Here is a 17,630-nt window from a genome sequence, read left to right as displayed (position 1 = left end):
CATGGTGGTTTGCTGCACCCATCAACCCGTCATCTACATTAGGCATTTCTCCTAATGCTATCCCTCTCCTAGTCCCCCACTCCCCAACAGGCCCCAGTGTGTGATGTTCCCCTCCCTGACAAGGACACCTTTTTAATGTGATCTCACATGACAAAAGGGATAAGCAGCTCTCTCAGGCTTTCAGTAAAATGAGATGTAGAAGGAGAGGGGAAGGTAAACGGAAAGTGCAAAAAGTCTTTTACGAGGGCGCTAATCCCATTCATGAGGATCCCACCCTCATGACCTGTTTACCTCCCAACTGCCCACCTCCAAATAACATTATCTTGGGGGTTAGGATTTCAACATAAGAATTAGAAGAGGATGCATTCGGATCATAGCAGCCATAAAAATGAAGTGACAACTTATCTGCAAATTACAGTTGGGTGACTCTATTGTTATTGTTATTATTACTATTTTTATAATTTTAGTAAGGGTAGAATTCAATGAAGTAGTAGAACCGTCATCCATTTCTTTCTTTAACATGACCTGACAGTAACAATTTAGTTTTTTAAAAAATATCTCGTTGAATTATCAATCAATAACCAAAAATCTAAAAATCACAGAAGACGATAAAGATGGTTAAATACTGCTAATTTTACAACTGGTAAACATAGCACTAAAGACTTGTGCTACTTTAAGTTTTACAATTAACTGATATTGAAAACGATGGGCATCAACTACATACTCAATAAAAGAGGATCATCAACACTTCTGAGGAATCAAATTAATGTCAGAAATTAATTATTAAATGTAAGTGATAATATGATGTAATTTTTCAAAAGTTCCTTGTTTACTGAACATCTATTCAGGCTATGAGCCAGCAAGCTACTTAAGTGTGTAATCATTCATGAATGCAATAGTACTTCAAAGTTAAAATACTGTAACTCTATCTTTTAGTTTATTTATAATAAATATTAATCATACATTTAACTATTTTAATAATCTGTAATAAATTTGAGAAAATAATTTGAGGATAAAATACATATAAGCTGCAGCACCTGTTCTAACAGGGAGCGTGAAGTGTATTCCAGGCATAAAAAGTACCAAGGCCCTAAAGAAGAAAGGAAGATGGGATGTGAATGACTAATAGAAAGCTTGTGAGACTGAAAAGCAGAGAGCATATGAGGAGAGTAGCATAAAATGTGCACGTTTAAAGGCTGATGAGAATGGGACAGTAAAAGGGAAATAAGGGATGGAAATGTCAACAAGATAAGGTTCTAAGAAAATAGAAAACAGGATCCAGAGCAGAGGTGATATGAAAGGACTCTCTGTAAAGCAGAAATTAAGGACATCTGCTCAGAGTAAAATGGGGGGTATAGCAAGAGGAGATGGTTGACGGAAAGTAAAGAAAGTGTAAAAGAGTAATTTCAGAAGATGAAACAAAAAAGTTGGCCAGAAAACAAAAATTTTGAGGAATATTGAAGGACAAGTTTAGATTAGTCATCAAATGGAGACTTCCTAAAAAAAAAAAAAAAACTTTTATGCTATAAATATTCCCTTTTCCATACAAATTGCTTCACAAATCATCAAATAATTTTCAATATAATTGTTTAACAAAATTAGAATAAATCGCTTGGTCTTACTAAAGAAGGGGGAAAGCAGGAGCTCCAGATCATGATTCTATTACTCGCCAGCTATGTAATCTTCAGTTAATTTCCTAACCTTTCCATCTCTTTGTTTCCTTAACCATATAGAAAGTGGGTAATTACATCATCTTCACAGATCTGTTACTGTAATTGAGATAACAAATGTAAAGTGACTAACACAGAGTCTGACAAAGAACAGAGACTGAACAATGGTTCCTTTTGTTCTTAATTCCTAAATTGCCTGCTGACACAGCTAGATGACACCTCTGTCTTGTTGCTCTCAAGAAAAGGCACTAACTCCAACACAGGCTCTTTCCAATACTATAGCCTGCTTCTCAAGAAGCCTTATATCTGTGACATGATTATTAAGAGTTTAATTCTCTCAACTCTGCAAACCCAAAACCTGACTTTGTGAGACACCCAGGTCTGAGGAAGACAGACACGCACAACTAAACTCAGAAAGAGATGTTACAAACACAAATATCAACTGATACATAAGAAATACAGTAAATTCCATGAAGTGAACCAGAATGTTAATATTGGCAGATCAGGAAAGGCTTTTTGGGGGAAGTAAAGGAGGACAAAGTTGGGTAAAGAATGAATACAAAACAAATAGCCAGGTAAATTAGACCAGTAAGTGTGTTCAAAGAATATTTAACAAACCACAGAGGCTGAACAAACCTGGTATGTTCAGGGAACCAAGGGACAGCCATAAGTGTCACTTGAAGATGTAGCAAGATGGCAAGAAGCAGAGGGGGTTATAGTTTGAGATTTATAATAAGCAAAATTGTTGAAGAATTTTAAGTAGTAAATGAACATGATTAGATATCCCTTACATCAAGATCACTGTGGAAGCAGTATGAATATTAAATGGAAATCAGACACTAACAGAAGACTAATACAGTAATCGGGATAAGAAAGCTAAGGGTATGAAACAAGAATACACAAACAATCAGATTACACCAGGAGTCAACAAACTATGCTCATGGGACAAATCTGGTTCATTGCTTATTTTTGTTAATAGAGTGTTAATGGAACACAACCAAGCATTTACATATTGTCTATGGCTGTTTTCCTGCTACAACAGCAGAGTTCAGTAGTAAAAACTGAAACTAAATAGCCTACAAAGTCTAAACGATCTACTATCTATCTCTTTGCAGAAAGTTTGCTGGTCCTTAGATGAGCTGACTTCCAAGTTTCCCAGTTGAATAGTGGTGCTCCATAGTAGCTAATGAACACAAGAGAAGATATATTTGACAACTCTGTTTTTTAATATTCTGAGTTACAGAGTCACTGTGATGGTCTCCTGGAATAATGTGGATGATACTAAGAATAAGCTTGCTCAATATACATTCTGGCTTACTTTTAGTATGTGTTTGCTGTAAAAGGGTCCAGATATGACTAACGTTCTGTTAACCATAAGCACTCGTGTGACATTTAGATGGCAGAGGCAATACTTTTCCTACTTCTGTTGTTTTCCCTGCCAAGCTTGGTAATAGAGGTGTTTGGATTCCCTCTATTGGTTCTAATGGGGCCTAGTGTACAGTCCCTAGCATTATGAGTGACAAAAGGCAGAACAGAGGACATCCATTTTGCTCATCTAGATCCTGTCAGAGGAAATATGGCTCTGAAGCTATCAAATCCATTGAAGGTCATACAAAACACCAGTAGGCAGTTTGCTGACATGGAGGAAGCAATACCTGCCCAAGTTGCCCAATTCTGCATTCAGTAGTTCTGAGAAGCTCAGATTATGGTCTTTTTCTTGAGTCCTCCCAAGCATATCCTAGAAAATAAATCCCTATTTACTAAAACTTCCTAAAGTAGGTTCTGTTCTCTATAAACAAACTTTAGCTAATACAAGCATCCTGCAGGCAGGGCAGGTAGCTATAAAGATTTAGTCTTTACAAGAGAGATCCTGAATGTAGATGGAGATTTTAAAGTTATCAGCAAATGGGAATATATGAGATTATCAAGGAAAAGCATTTAGAATAAAAAGTAGTCGAACAGATATAGAAAACACAAAGAATAAGGAAGCAAGCAGAAATTGTTACAACTGTGAAGAAACCAAAAAGCAATGCCAGGAGAAAAAGAAAAAAAACAGGAGCGACTGAGATAGAGAAACTAAGAAGAAGGTGTCAAGAAGTCGAAATGGTTACCAATGTCAAAAATTTGAGAAAAGCAAAAAAAAAAAAAACAAAATAAAATAAAATGAAAGTCTTTTGGGAAACTGGGAGGTCACTGGCGACCTCCCTGAAAGTAGATTTATTGAAGAAGTCATGTTAGAAGTCACAATAGTGTAGACTGGGGACTATATGAGAATTCAAGAAAAGGAGACAGTAAAGAGCAGCCTGTTCTTTCAAATAGTTTAACTGTGAGATAAATAGACTAGGAAATAGTTACAAAATAAAACTAGTAAACTGTTAAAATTGAAGATTTCTTTTTCCTTTTAAGTGGGAGAAATATCAGTATTGTTGTTTGCTGCTAATAAAAATGAAAAGGTTGAAGATTCAGATGAGCCAAAGAACAAAGTACAGAAGTAAGGCAAAAATGATGGTGTGGAATTAGCCTGAAATAGGAAGGGTAGAGATCTGAAGGACTTGCATCTTTAAGAATGAACATGGCATGAAGTCGAAAACATGCATGCCTTGTGACCTTGATTTTCTTTGTAAGGAGTGTAACAAGGATATCTCATGACAATAAGGGAGAAGGGATTGGAGGTTTATAGTGAATAAAGAAAATATGAAACAACCATCTCTGAAACAGAAGAGGGAACTAGGCATAAAAAAGTAATTGGAGCCCAGATGCATGTCAGAAAACATAAATTTTAGTTACATCAATATTACAGTGGTCTGTGTTCTGTTTGTTTTGGTTTTGTTTTTAAACAGCACTGAAAAGCCTAGGTATAGAAGCGAAATAGGGATAAACGTTACATGGTCCACAGATGGCATTTTGCTGTGCAGGAGTGGTAGAAAGGTAAGGCTGAAAGCATTTGACGGTATCATCAAAAGCAATGGTTCTTGGTACCAGATTTACTGAATCAAAAATTCTGGGTGTTGGGCTCAGCTGTCTGTGTTTTAACAAGTCCTCCCATCAATTCTGATGCATGCTGAAGTTTGAGAATCACTAATTAATAGAATAGTTGAAGAGACACATCCTTGATCAATTTAATATAAAAAAATAAGTAGAGCCAGAGAAGAGGCTCTAACTAGAGTCACAGACATGAGACTGACAGAGTAGAAAACTATCTAGTAGTAAAGGCATTTATGCTCTAGATGAGTTATGAGGTTGATGGTTTTTCTTTTCTTTTCTTTTCTTTTTTGAGATACAGTTTTGTTTTTGTTGCCCAGGATAGAATGCAATGGTGTGATCTCAGCTCACTGCAACCTCCACATCCCAGGTTCAAGTAATTTTCCTGCCTCAGCCTCCTGAGTAGCTGGAATTATAGGCACGCATAAATATATCCAGCGAATTTTGTATTTTTAGTAGAGACAGGATTTCTCCATGTTGGTCAGGCTGTTCTCAAACTCCCAACCTCAGGTGATCTACCCATCTCAGCCTCCCAAAGTGCTGGGATTATAGGCGTGAGTCACCGTGCCCAGCCAAGAGATTGATATTTTAGATTAATAAAAGAAGCATGAGTTATAACAGGAACAAGGGAGTGAGAGGGCAGAAAAAATAGGAATCTACCATCAAAGGAAGAGACACCGGAGTCTTAGGCCAAATGCTAAACGACAATATTCAAGGTGATAATGGGGGAAAGATACTAAAATAGAATGGAAGTTTGGGCTAGTAGATGTGAAGTCAAAAAAATTTTTTAAATTATGGGACAGTGATTAAGAGTGCAGAGTTCTGGGTCTAGAGTGATTCAGTTTGAATCCAAACTATATAATTTATTAGCTATGTGATTTTCAACAACTTATTTCTCTGTTTCTTCAACTGTAAAATAAAATTAACAACAATACCAATTATACTGGGTTGCTGAAAGGCTTAAATAAGGAACAGTGCTTTAGACAAAACAGGCATGGTCAACTAGCTATCTCTATATATACATTATATAAAATATATTTCATGTTATCTACATTATACATCAGAAACATTAGGTTTAATATATTAAACATACAGTAAATGTTTATTAAAATTTAATATATTTATTAAAATTTAATATAGTAAATATATTAAACATGTATTAAATATGCTAATATATGTTAAATACTAACTTTAACCTATTTAATAAATGTTTAAAATTAAATATATTAAATGTTTATTAAATATGTATATTAAAATTTCCCTTAACTATGCCCTACTCTCTTATTTAAATTTTAGACATACTTTCTCAGTGATAAAGACATATATTATACTTTTTTGAACTCAAAGTCAAATGTTCACCTGTATTATAACACATTTTCACATTTAAAAAGTCTTGTTTTTATTACCTGAGTCTCCAAACCCTGCTCTAGTAGGCGCTTAGCTTGATTTTCCACTTCAAGTCGGGCTCTTGCAATAAAAAGTAGATCATTTTCTATCACCTCGATTCCAGAAAGGTCTATTCCTTGAGAAAGATAATCTGTTTAAAACAAAAACACACACATTCAAATATTTCAATACTGAATAAATATCAAGGTCTCAAAACAAAAACAGCTATTGAACTGGGTTGCCTTACAAAATGTATATTTTAAAAAATACAGTTTCCCAAATATTTTCTACTTAATAAGTAATTTCTGGAGTTAAATGCTCCAAATAAGACAGATTTGATAAGGCAAGACTAGAAATGATGATTATGATTATCACAAGTTTAAGGAAATGTGAAGAGATCACATTAGAAAGTGTCAAATTTAGTATTTTAAAGTAAAAATATATCCTCATATATTTTAGGAAAATTCTAAAGATGCAAGTACAGTTTTTTGTTGTTTTTTTAAGAGATGTGGGAGTCTCAATATACTACCCAGTGCAGTGGCTAGTCACACATGTGATTATCTTTCACTGCAGTCTCAAATTCCTGGGCTCAAGTAGTCCTCCCACCTCAGCCTCCGAAGCAGCTGGTACTATAGTACCTGCCATCATGCCCAACTATTTTTATTTATGAGATCGTGTCTCACTATGTAGTTCAGGCTGGTCTCAAACTCATGGCCTCAAGTGATCCTCCCATCTTGACCTCTTGAGTAGCTGGGCCCCAGTATTTTTTAAAAGCAAAATAAATGGCCCTCATCACATTATATAACCACCACCAGCTTCCATCTCCCCAGTTATCCAAGTCATATTTACAATCACTCACTTTAAGAAGTAAACAAACAACATGCTAGATGTGTGAAAGGGCTCCAGCAGCCAGGAGGGAGAAAGGCCTGTATTATTTTACTTACTAATTAGTCCATAAACCTGCTTTTCAGTAAGAGACATGCAGCAACAGGGGGAAACACACACACACACACACACACACACACACACACACACACACAGAGAGAGAGAGAGAGAGAGAGAGAGAGAGAGAGAATGAATATGCAGTAACAACCCCAGCATCTGCCCCCCAACCACAGAAGAACAGAGGGATTATGATACTAAAATTTCCCCGCTCATTTATATGATGCATGCATAGAATCACTATCAGTGTTGCAAGTCTTTTTACATCTGCCCTTTGTCAAGCACATCTAGAGACTGGAGCTAAGAACAAAATGATGATGATGATTCTAATAAAAATAACTAACATTTTTGAAGATGTAACTGGTAGACTATGTTAAGCTACACACAAGGTGTATATCATTTTAATGCATCTGTTATTTGTAATTTTCTAAACAATCTTGCTATAGAAACATCATCATACTTAGATGGAGATACTAAAATCCAAAGAATTTCAGTAATCTGAACAAACTTCCTTGACTAATAACCAGCAAAGCAGAATTTAAATCTTGGTCTTTCTGACCACAATCTTTTGAGTAGATGATTCCAGGCCAATCTGAAGAGCCTCAGAAAGAAGAGAGCTTATATTCAAAGTGACAGTATTCCTCCAATTTGATCAATGAATGGGTAAAGATATAAGTATCCTATCAGATAAAACTATTCATAAAATTTGCCCAGGTTAGAACAATGAAAGTATTAAATAACTAGTTTAACTTTTAAAAATATGTAAATGTTTAAAAATATATATAATGCCAAGCTTTGAAATACGGCAGTATTACTCACATCATAACAATTAAACTTTAAAAAATGTGGAGTGCACAGCCAGAATTAACTTCCTAGTCACTTAATACAAATATCTGTTGAATCCCTTCATATACCACAATGATGTAGCAAGAAATGAAATTGCTCTATTTGAATGTAATATATTTATCACGTCCTGAAGAGAAAACTTTGAGACGAGTGCTTTTAGTGGAAAAGAAATGATATTAGTTATCTCTTGGTTTATGTAACATGAGAAAAAAATTAATCTACTAGATTAGATAAAAAGGAATTCAAGCATACCACTCATTTTACTAGGCTTTCAATATCCTAGTCAATAATACACATGTCTACCAGAATAACGTTCTGGTATATTATAGGTTATTACTTTATTCTAGTTTATCATAGTTGCCCTTCCATTCAGGAATCTCTGACTTAATGCTAACTAACATATTTTACTATTTTGCAATAGAAAAATCTCTTTATTGATTCCAAAATCCTCACTGTCTTTTTTTTTTTTTTTTTGAGACAGAGTCTTGCTCTGTCACCAGGCTGGAGTGCAGGAGCACGATATCAGCTCACTGCAACCTGGGTTCAGGCAATTCCCCTGCCTCAGCCTCCTTAGCAGCTGAGACTACAGGTGCACACCACCATACCCAGCTAATTATTTTGTATTTTAATAGAGACACGGGTTTCATCATGTTGGCCAGGATGGTCTTAATCTCCTGACCTCATGATCCACCCACCTTGGCCTCCCAAAGTGCTGGAATTATAGGCATGAGCCACCAGGCCTAGCCCAATGTCCCTTCTTTTACTAGCCTCCTCCTTTGTTTAAAAGAAAATAAAAAGAAGTGTAACGATTGCTAAATAATTCAGCTATGCATTTATGTTTCATAATAATGTTAGCACTAAAGTATTTATTTAGAAGAAACTATATGAGTGAGGAATGCACATGTAAAACTGGGTTGGTGCTAGAAGTTGGAAGTAATGAGGAGGGTAAATCTACATGCTCCATAATGGGGAGTCAAAGAAGTTAAAAATTAAAAAATGGAAATACAAGCAGGTTATTTACAGATATGGAGGCAAATACTACAACAATCAGCTGAAAAAGAATGAAAAGTTTGCCTCTGAGAAGCAGTAAATGAGGCCACGAAGAGGGGAGAGCATTGCCATTTTTAAATAACAAATCTTGTAGAACTATTTGGATATATTGTTCATGTATAACTTTCATAATAAAACTAAATTTTAAAAAGTAAATAGAAGTCAAGACAAATAATACCAAAATTAAAATAAGGTGGTCAGCCTACTAGAAAATACATCCTCTAAATCAATGATTCTGCTTCTGAGGATAAATAGTAATCTTAAAAAAGAAGAAAAAGGTGAATATATTTGAGCAGGAAGGCATTTATTACAGTGTCAACTGCAACAGTAACATACATATGTACGGATATACGTATTGTATGGACAAATGTATATATGTGTATGTGTATATGTATATTTATATATACACACATGTATGCAAATATGTGTGTATATATATAAAAAGAGCAACATTGTAAATTAGTAAAAACTAGTTTGGAAAACAATATGGGACTATCTAATAAGGTTTCACATGTATACCCCTCAGGACCAAAATATTCCATTCCTAAGCACATAATCCAGAGATGTTTTTATACGTGTGTATCAGAAGACATGTACAAGAATGTTCACAGTAGCACTGTTAAAAACAAAGCTGAAAACCCATATAACCACAAACAAAAGAAAAAAATTTTTGTAATATATTCAAGTACTACTATAGAGGATTAAAAATAAACGACAGATGTGTACATATCGTATATGTATCAATAACAATGAATCTTAATGACATAATGTTAAGGAAAAAGAACAAGTTTTAGAAAACACACAGCAAAAGGTAATTCATACTGAGAAATGTAAGACTAAATGATATATTATTTAGGATATAAACATTAACAATATTTAGAAAAATTAGCAGAGATAGCAGATACATACAACGTTATTCTAATACTATAATTCTTAAATTTAGTGGGGAGGATTATAGCTTATACATGTTAAAAATGTGTTTTTGCATTTTTATATTTTCCCACTAAATAATAAGTATGAACCAATGGCACAGAATATAGCATTTTTAGACAAGGACTTTACAACAGTTACTATAATAATATTTCATATGTTCTCCCGCCAAAAAAGACTGACCATGTCAAATAGACATGGATAATAAAGTAAGACAAATCAAACTTCTAGAGTTAAAATGTATAATGTCTGGATGGGATTAACAGCAGATAGGACATTACAGGAAAAGCAGAATATATTACCTCAGGAAGAAGAGTTTACTGCAAAGATTATTAACTGCCAAAAGGATAAAGGCTTTTAAGATAATACCATGTTCATTAAAGATAGTTCAGAAGTCAGAGAAATATTAAAAAGAGAGGAAATTATATAACCCCGTAACACAGTGGCAACCACTAGCCAGTGAAGCACTGGAATTTGCAAGGTTATGTCTCAGAAATTTATGAATCTCCAAATTCTCAAACAGAAAAATAGTATATACCCTCCTCCTGGATATTTATGTGAGAAAGAGCAGAGAAAGGAAACACCAATATACAGGGTCTGGGCAGCTGCCTACAGTCACCAACAAATGTGGCTCCCTCCTACACACCAACTTTATAAAGAGCACCATACAAATATATGTCTCAGAAAAAATTACAAGCAACCTTCAGATATTTCTAAAATACTTAAAACCCTGATTGAGCTTAAAAGTAAATGTCTACTAGATTCTTTTAAAATCTGTCCTTTTAAAATTCTACCCATGAGTTGTTTTGCTCTTTTTTTTATTTTTAGTTACATTTATTTGCAATGTCTTCTTTATTAACTTAACGTTACATGCATTCACCTACCCTGAGAAAAATCTTATAAAAATATCAGTTTTTGACAGCACCCAATATTGCATCAAATTAATGACCAAAATTTACTTAACTTTCAGTTTAAGGAATATTTGTTATCATAAATGACTACTTTAAACATATTTATACATATTTTCAATATCAAGAATTATTTTCTTGGGAAAGAATCAAAGAATTATTGGATCAAAGTAACACATAAGCTTCTTGATACAAATTATCAAACTACTTTTCAAAATGGCTATACCACTTTCTATGTTTTTTCCAATAATCTATGGGAATAATTTAACCACATATAGCACTGGATAGCACCACCTTTTTGAATATTTTATATGCTTCTATAAGAAATATGTTCTTATTGATAGCCTGATTTTTTAAGTTATAAAGCTGAATACGGTTTACTAACTATATTTCCTGTTGAGAATGTCTATGTAATTTTTGCTTTTTTTCTTAAATCACTTAGTATTAATTATATAATAATATTCAAAATTTGCCTATAATATTTGCTATGAGTATTTTCCCAGTCTGTTAATTTTTAAGCTATTTATTTACATATTATTAGAGGCCATTCTCAGAACACAATCATAAAATTATATTATCGCCGGGCGCGGTGGCTCACACCTGTAATCCCAGCACTTTGGGAGGCCGAGGCGGGTGGATCACAAGGTCAAGAGATCGAGACCATCCTGGTGAACATGGTGAAACCCCGTCTCTACTAAAAATACAAAAAATTAGCTGGGCATGGTGGCGCGTGCCTGTAATCCCAGCTACTCGGGATGCTGAGGCAGAAGAATTGCCTGAACCCAGGAGGCGAAGGTTGCGGTGAACCGAGATCGCATCATTGCACTCCAGCCTGGGTAACAAGAGCGAAACTCCGTCTCAAAAAAAAAAAAAAAAAAAAATTATATTATCTAAAAAGCTCAACACATAGGCATCATGCTACCTAACTTCAAACTCTACTACAAGGCTACAGTAATCAAAACAGCAGGGTACTGGAACCAAAACAGTGATTAGACCAATGGAACAGAACAGAGGCCTCAGAAATAATGCCACACATCTGCAACCTTCTGATCTTTGACAAACCTGACAAAAACAAGCAAGGGGGAAAGGATTCCCTACTTAATAAATAGTGTTGGGAAAACTGGCTAGCCATAAGCAGAAAGCTGAAACTGGATCCCTTCCTTATACTTTACACAGAAATTAACTCCAGATGGATTAAAAATTTAAACGTAAGACCTAACACCATAAAAACCCTAGAAGAAAACCTAGGCAATACCATTCAGGACATAGGCACAGGCAAGGACTTTATGACTAAAACGTCAAAAGCAATGGCAACAAAAGCCAAAATTGACAAATGGGATCTAATTAAACTAAAGAGCTTCTGCACAGCAAAAGAAACTATCAATACAGTGAACTGGCAACCAAGAGAATGGAAAAAAAATTTGCAATCTACCCATCAGATAAAGGGCTAATAACCAGAATCTACGAAGAACTTAAACAAATTTTTTTTCTTTTTTTTTTTTTTTTAAGACAGAGTCTTGCTCTGTTGGCAGGCACCAGGCTGGAGTGCAGTGGCACAATCTCGGCTCACTACAATCTCTGCCTCCTGGGTTCAAGCAATTCTCCTGCCTCAGCCACCCGAGTAGCTGGGACTGACTACAGGCACACGCCACCACGCTCAGCTAATTTTTGTATTTGTTAGTAGAGACAGGGGTTTCACCATGTTACCCAGGATGGTCTCGATCTCTTCACCTCATGATCTGCCCGCCTCGGCCTCCCAAAGTGCTGGGATTACAGGTGTGAGCCACCATGCCCAGCCGACTTAAACAAATTTACAAGAAAAAAACAAACAGCCCCATCAAAAACTGGGTGAAGGATATGAACAGATACTTCTCAAAAGAAGACATTTATGCAGCCAACGAACACATGAAAAAAAGCTGATCATCACTGGTCATTAGAGAAATGCAAATAAAAACCACATTGAGATACCATAGCACGCCAGTTAGAATGGCAATCATTAAAAAATCAGGAGACAACAGATCTAGAGAGGATGCGGAGAAATAGGAATGCTTTTATACTGCTGATGGGAATGTAAATTAGATCAAATACTGTGGAAGACAGTGTGGCGATTCCTCAAAAGATCTAGAAGAGAAATACCACTTGATCCAGCAATCCCATTACTAGGTATATGCCCAAAGGATTACAAATTATTCTATTACAAAAAAACCATGAACATGTATGTTTATTCTGGCACTGTTCACAATAGCAAAGACTCGGAACCAACCCAAATGCCCATCAATGATAGACTGGATAAGAAAATGTGGCACATATACACCATGGAATATTATGCTGCCATAAAAAAGGATGGGTTCATGTTCTTTTTAGGGACATAGATGGACCTGGAAACCATCATTCTCAGCAAACTGACACAAGAATAGAAAACCAAACACTGCATGTTCTCACCTATAAGTGGGTGTTGAACAGTGAGAACACATGGACACAGGAAGGGGAACATCACACACTGGGGCCTGTCAGGGGGTGGTGGACTAGGGGAGGGATAGCAGGGAGTCGGGGAATAAGGGAGGGACAGCATTAGGAGAAATACCTAATGTAGATGACGGGGTGATGGATGGAGCAAACCACCATGGTACATGTATACCTATGTAACAAACCTGCACGTTCTGCAGATGTACCCCAGAACTCAAAGTATAATAAAAATAAATAAGTAAATAAAGCTCCACACACTTGATTCTTCACCACATCCCTGCCTAAGAAATTCAGACTAAAGTCTGTCTTTTACAAAAGTAAATATCAAAATATAAAACTATAGTTTATAGAGGGTTATCTAGAAGATTGATAAACAGTAATCTGGAGAACAAAGATGCCTTTTTTGATCCATTCAATAAATATTGTACCTTTGAAATGAAAATAAATGGTATTGCAAAGATTAAGGCTTATCACAACAACCACATTTGAACTCTTTCTGAAGCATCAATCTTCTTGGCTACTATCATATCAGATATTGTAAAAAGAACACAGCTACTAGAGAATACTGAGATAAATAACAAATTTAAGACAAAATAAAACAAATGACCATTAAATAATAATACCAAACAACATGAGTGTTATACAGTTATAATATTGACAGAACTAATTTATCCAATCAAAAATGAGATTTCTGCTTTCCACATACTGAATAATGTTCCAGAAGTCAAAGAGAGTAATGTTTCAGAAGCACTTTTAAAAAACTACTTTAAAGATACAGCCACACACAGACACAAAAACATACAAAGTCCTGGCTTCATTAAAGAAGCCATGAGAACATAGAAAGTTAGAGAACACAGAAGTTAGAGAAAAAGTCATCCAAAACTCCAAGGACAACTACATATACATTTATACATTTGATTTTCCTTTCATTATTATAGATGCAAATAGTTTATTTTTTTCTTATTTTTTGTTTTGTTTTGTTTGAGATGGAGTCTGACTCTGTCACCCTGGCTGGAGTGCAGCAGCACAATCTCAGCTCACTGCAATCTCCGCCTCCGGGGTTCAAGTGATTCTCCTGCCTCAGCCTCCTGAGTAGACGGGATTACAGGTGCACACAAGCATGTCCGGCTAACTTTTTTATTTTTAGTAGAGACAGGGTTTCACCATGTTGGCCAGGTTGGTCTTGAACTTCTGAGCTCAGGTGATCTGCCTGCCTATATTGGAATACTTTAATATTTAACTAGATGTCCTAAATCTGATGATGAAACATGTCTTTGAGGAAAAAAATTTTAAAAACAATTTTTCATGTACAATTGCAGAGCACTGCTAATAAGGTGTAATATAATTGAAAACACAATAAAATAAAATTGTAAGGCAAAAATTTTTAAATCATATTTGTATGAAAGCGCAAATGGCTTATAGAGAACAGAGAACATAACAACGTGGGCTTAAAATATGTAAGATTTTAATATGCGATAACCTAAATATAATTAGACAAAGAGAAAAATTATTATAAAGCTGCTTAAAATATATGAAACCAATAATTGAAAATATTTGATGAATACAATGTTTATTCCAACTAAAGAAAGTAATTTCTTAGCCTTTAAAAAATGAATGAATTACAAAAAAAATTCACCACTAATTATCTATTTTTTTTTTTCTAATAGTAAAAGTAAAATCAAAAGAAAAAGAGAATGGAGGAAGTATGTGTAACAAATGAAACAGATAAAGGCATTATCATCAAAAATACATAAATAATTTATAGGGTTTTTTTTTTTGTTGTTGTTTTTTGAGACAAACTTCACTCTTGTTGCTCTGCCTCCTAGGTTCAAGAGATTCTCCTGTCTCAGCCTACTGAGAAGCTGGGATTACAGGTGCCCACCACCATGTCCAGCTAATTTTTGTATTTTTAGTAGAGACAGGGTTTTACTATGTTGGCCAGGCTGGTCTCAAACTCCTGACCTCGGGTGATCCTCCCACCTCAGCCTCTGGGATTACAGGTGTGAGCCACTGTGCTCGGCCAAGAATTTACAGTTTTTAATGGGAAGATAACCTAAGGCTATTGAATAATCAGTTCATATAATAGGATAAACATAAGTCTATATTTGAAAACCTATTAAACCTTTCGAATAACCTTTGAAATTAATCTTTACATAAAATACGATTCACTGAAACATCTGTAAAATATGTGAAAATATATTTTAATTAAAAGTCATTTCTTACTAAAATTTTAGAGAATACAGGTACGTCTTTTCAGAGGCAAAGTATTATATGACATAAAGAATACAGAACTAGGAATGATAACACCTATGCTTTAATTATGCTCAATTTTATGACCTGAAAAAAATCATTAAACTTTTCTCAGACTCCAAAAGTGAAGATTTAAAAACCTGTGTTGCTAACCAAGTAGGGTGTATGGATCAAATGAGGTAAGATGCATGAAGTACGCTTTGTAAACCATAAACAACTATATATAAGTTATTATTAGTTATTATTTTCATAATGGGGTATTCTTTTGATGGGGATAGGGAGAAGAGGGATCCTGAAGAAAATGCAGAGATAATCATAAGGAGTTCAGTTATTACGGAAAACAAACACAGGTTAAAATTTTTATTTTTCTAACTAGTTCTTAGTTGATACCATCACATAAACTATGCCCAGAAAAGCCTCAGTCTTAAGTAAACTCCTTTAGCTGAATCTTTTTATTTCAAGTACAAAGCACTTCTCAGGGCATGTTGATCTTTCTTGTTCTCCAAAGATTCATGGAAATTTAGAATCAAAAGTCTTACTTCTTTTTTCTGTCTCTCACAAAGGGGGGAATGAAAATATCTTACTGTTAAAAATGAGAAGTAGTTTTCCTTTCCTAAGTCTCATTCTGAGTCTGTTTTGGTTAGCACACAAAATTGCTCAAGAAAATATATTTTCTATCTGTTCCCCTAGGCACCATTATTCCTTTTTTCCTGACTTTCTAACTGTGGTACTATTGAAATGACATTATAGTTTAAAAACATGAATTTAAACAAAACCTGGTCCCCTCATCGTCAACAGCAACATATTTCAGGTGCTTTATTTAATGCCTACCTTCCAATCAGTACCTAGCTAGAAATAACAGTCAATATCTCTCCTTAGATGCCCTAGGTAAAATCAGCAGGGATATAGAAACAATGACCACCACCATAAACTAAGGATCTAACTGACATCTACAGAGCGCTCCACCCAGCAAAAACAAAATACCAATTCTGTTCAACTACACATGTCCATTGTCCAATATAGACCTTGTTCTGGGTCACAAAGCAAACCTTACAAATGTAAAAGAACTGAAATAATACAAAGTATGTTATTTGGCCAGGCACAGTGGCTCATGCCTGTAACCCCAGCGCTTTGGGAGGCCAAGGCAGGCAGGACTACTTGAGGTCACGAGTTCAAGACCAGCCCAGCCAATATGGTGAAACCCTATCTCTAGGCCAGGCACGGTGGCTCATGCCTATAATCCCAGCACTTTGGGAGGCCGAGCTGGGTCAATCACCTGAAGTTGGGAGTTTAAGACCAGCCTGACCAACATGGAGAAACCCCATCTCTACTAAAAATACAGAATTAGCTGGGCATGGTGCCACATGCCTGTAGTCCCATTTAGTCGGGAGGTTAAGGCAGTAGAATCACTTGAACCTAGGAGGTGGAAGTTGCAGTGAGCTGAGATTGCACCATTGCACTGCAGCCTGGGCAACAAAAGCAAAACTCCATCTCAGAAAAAGAAAAAAGAAACTCCGTCTCTACAAAAATACAAAAATTAGCTGGGAGTGTTGGTGGGTGCCTGTAATCCCAGCTACTCAAGAGGCTGAAGCAGGAGAATCTCTTGAATCCAGGAGGTGGAGGTTGCAGTGAGCTGAGATCTTGCAACTGTACTCCAGCTTGGGCAACAGAGCAAAACTCCATCTCAAAAAAAAAAAAAAAAAGATATGTTCTTTGATCACAGTGGAATCAAATTAGAAAATTTTCCAAACCTTGAAAACGACTACATTTTTAAATAATCAAGGGATCACAAAGAACTCTGAGAAATTTCTCTTAAATTTTAAATTGAGTGAAAATGAAAATACAAAATCAAAATCTGTGAGATGCAACCAAAACAGCAGTTAAGAAGGAATTTGATAACATTAAATGTGTTTTTAGAAGAAAACATTTGTTATTAGAAAAAGGTCTCAAATCAATAATACAAACTGTTGCCTCAAGAAACTAAAAAAAAACCAAAAGGTAAAATAAACCCCAAATAAGAAAAGAATAAAGAAAAAAATCAATGAAATTGAAAACAGAAAAACAGAGAAAACTCAATCAAACCAAAAGTTGACTCTTTGAAACCATCAATAAAATCTGTACTCTCCTAGTAATACCAACAAAGAGGAAAAGGAGGAAAACAAATTATCAATACCAGGAATTAAAAAGATGATTATCACTA

General features: G+C 35.1%; 1 protein-coding gene across 1 annotated transcript in view; it reads right to left on the bottom strand.

Moving 5' to 3' along the window:
• COG5 (component of oligomeric golgi complex 5) overlaps nucleotides 1-17,630 on the bottom strand; it is a 364,197-nt gene that overhangs the window by 191,706 nt on the left and 154,861 nt on the right. Inside the window, exon 7 of the mRNA XM_064374523.1 lies at nucleotides 6,059-6,189. Coding sequence (XP_064230593.1) covers nucleotides 6,059-6,189 — 131 coding nt within the window. The remainder of the gene's footprint in view (nucleotides 1-6,058; nucleotides 6,190-17,630) is intronic.

The sequence above is a fragment of the Aotus nancymaae genome, unplaced genomic scaffold, assembly GCF_030222135.1.
Source record: "Aotus nancymaae isolate 86718 unplaced genomic scaffold, 86718_ANA_hifiasm-v0.15.2.pri h1tg000002l, whole genome shotgun sequence".
NCBI classification, from domain to species: Eukaryota; Metazoa; Chordata; class Mammalia; order Primates; family Aotidae; genus Aotus; species Aotus nancymaae.
This window is presented reverse-complemented; position numbering and strand designations above follow the sequence as displayed.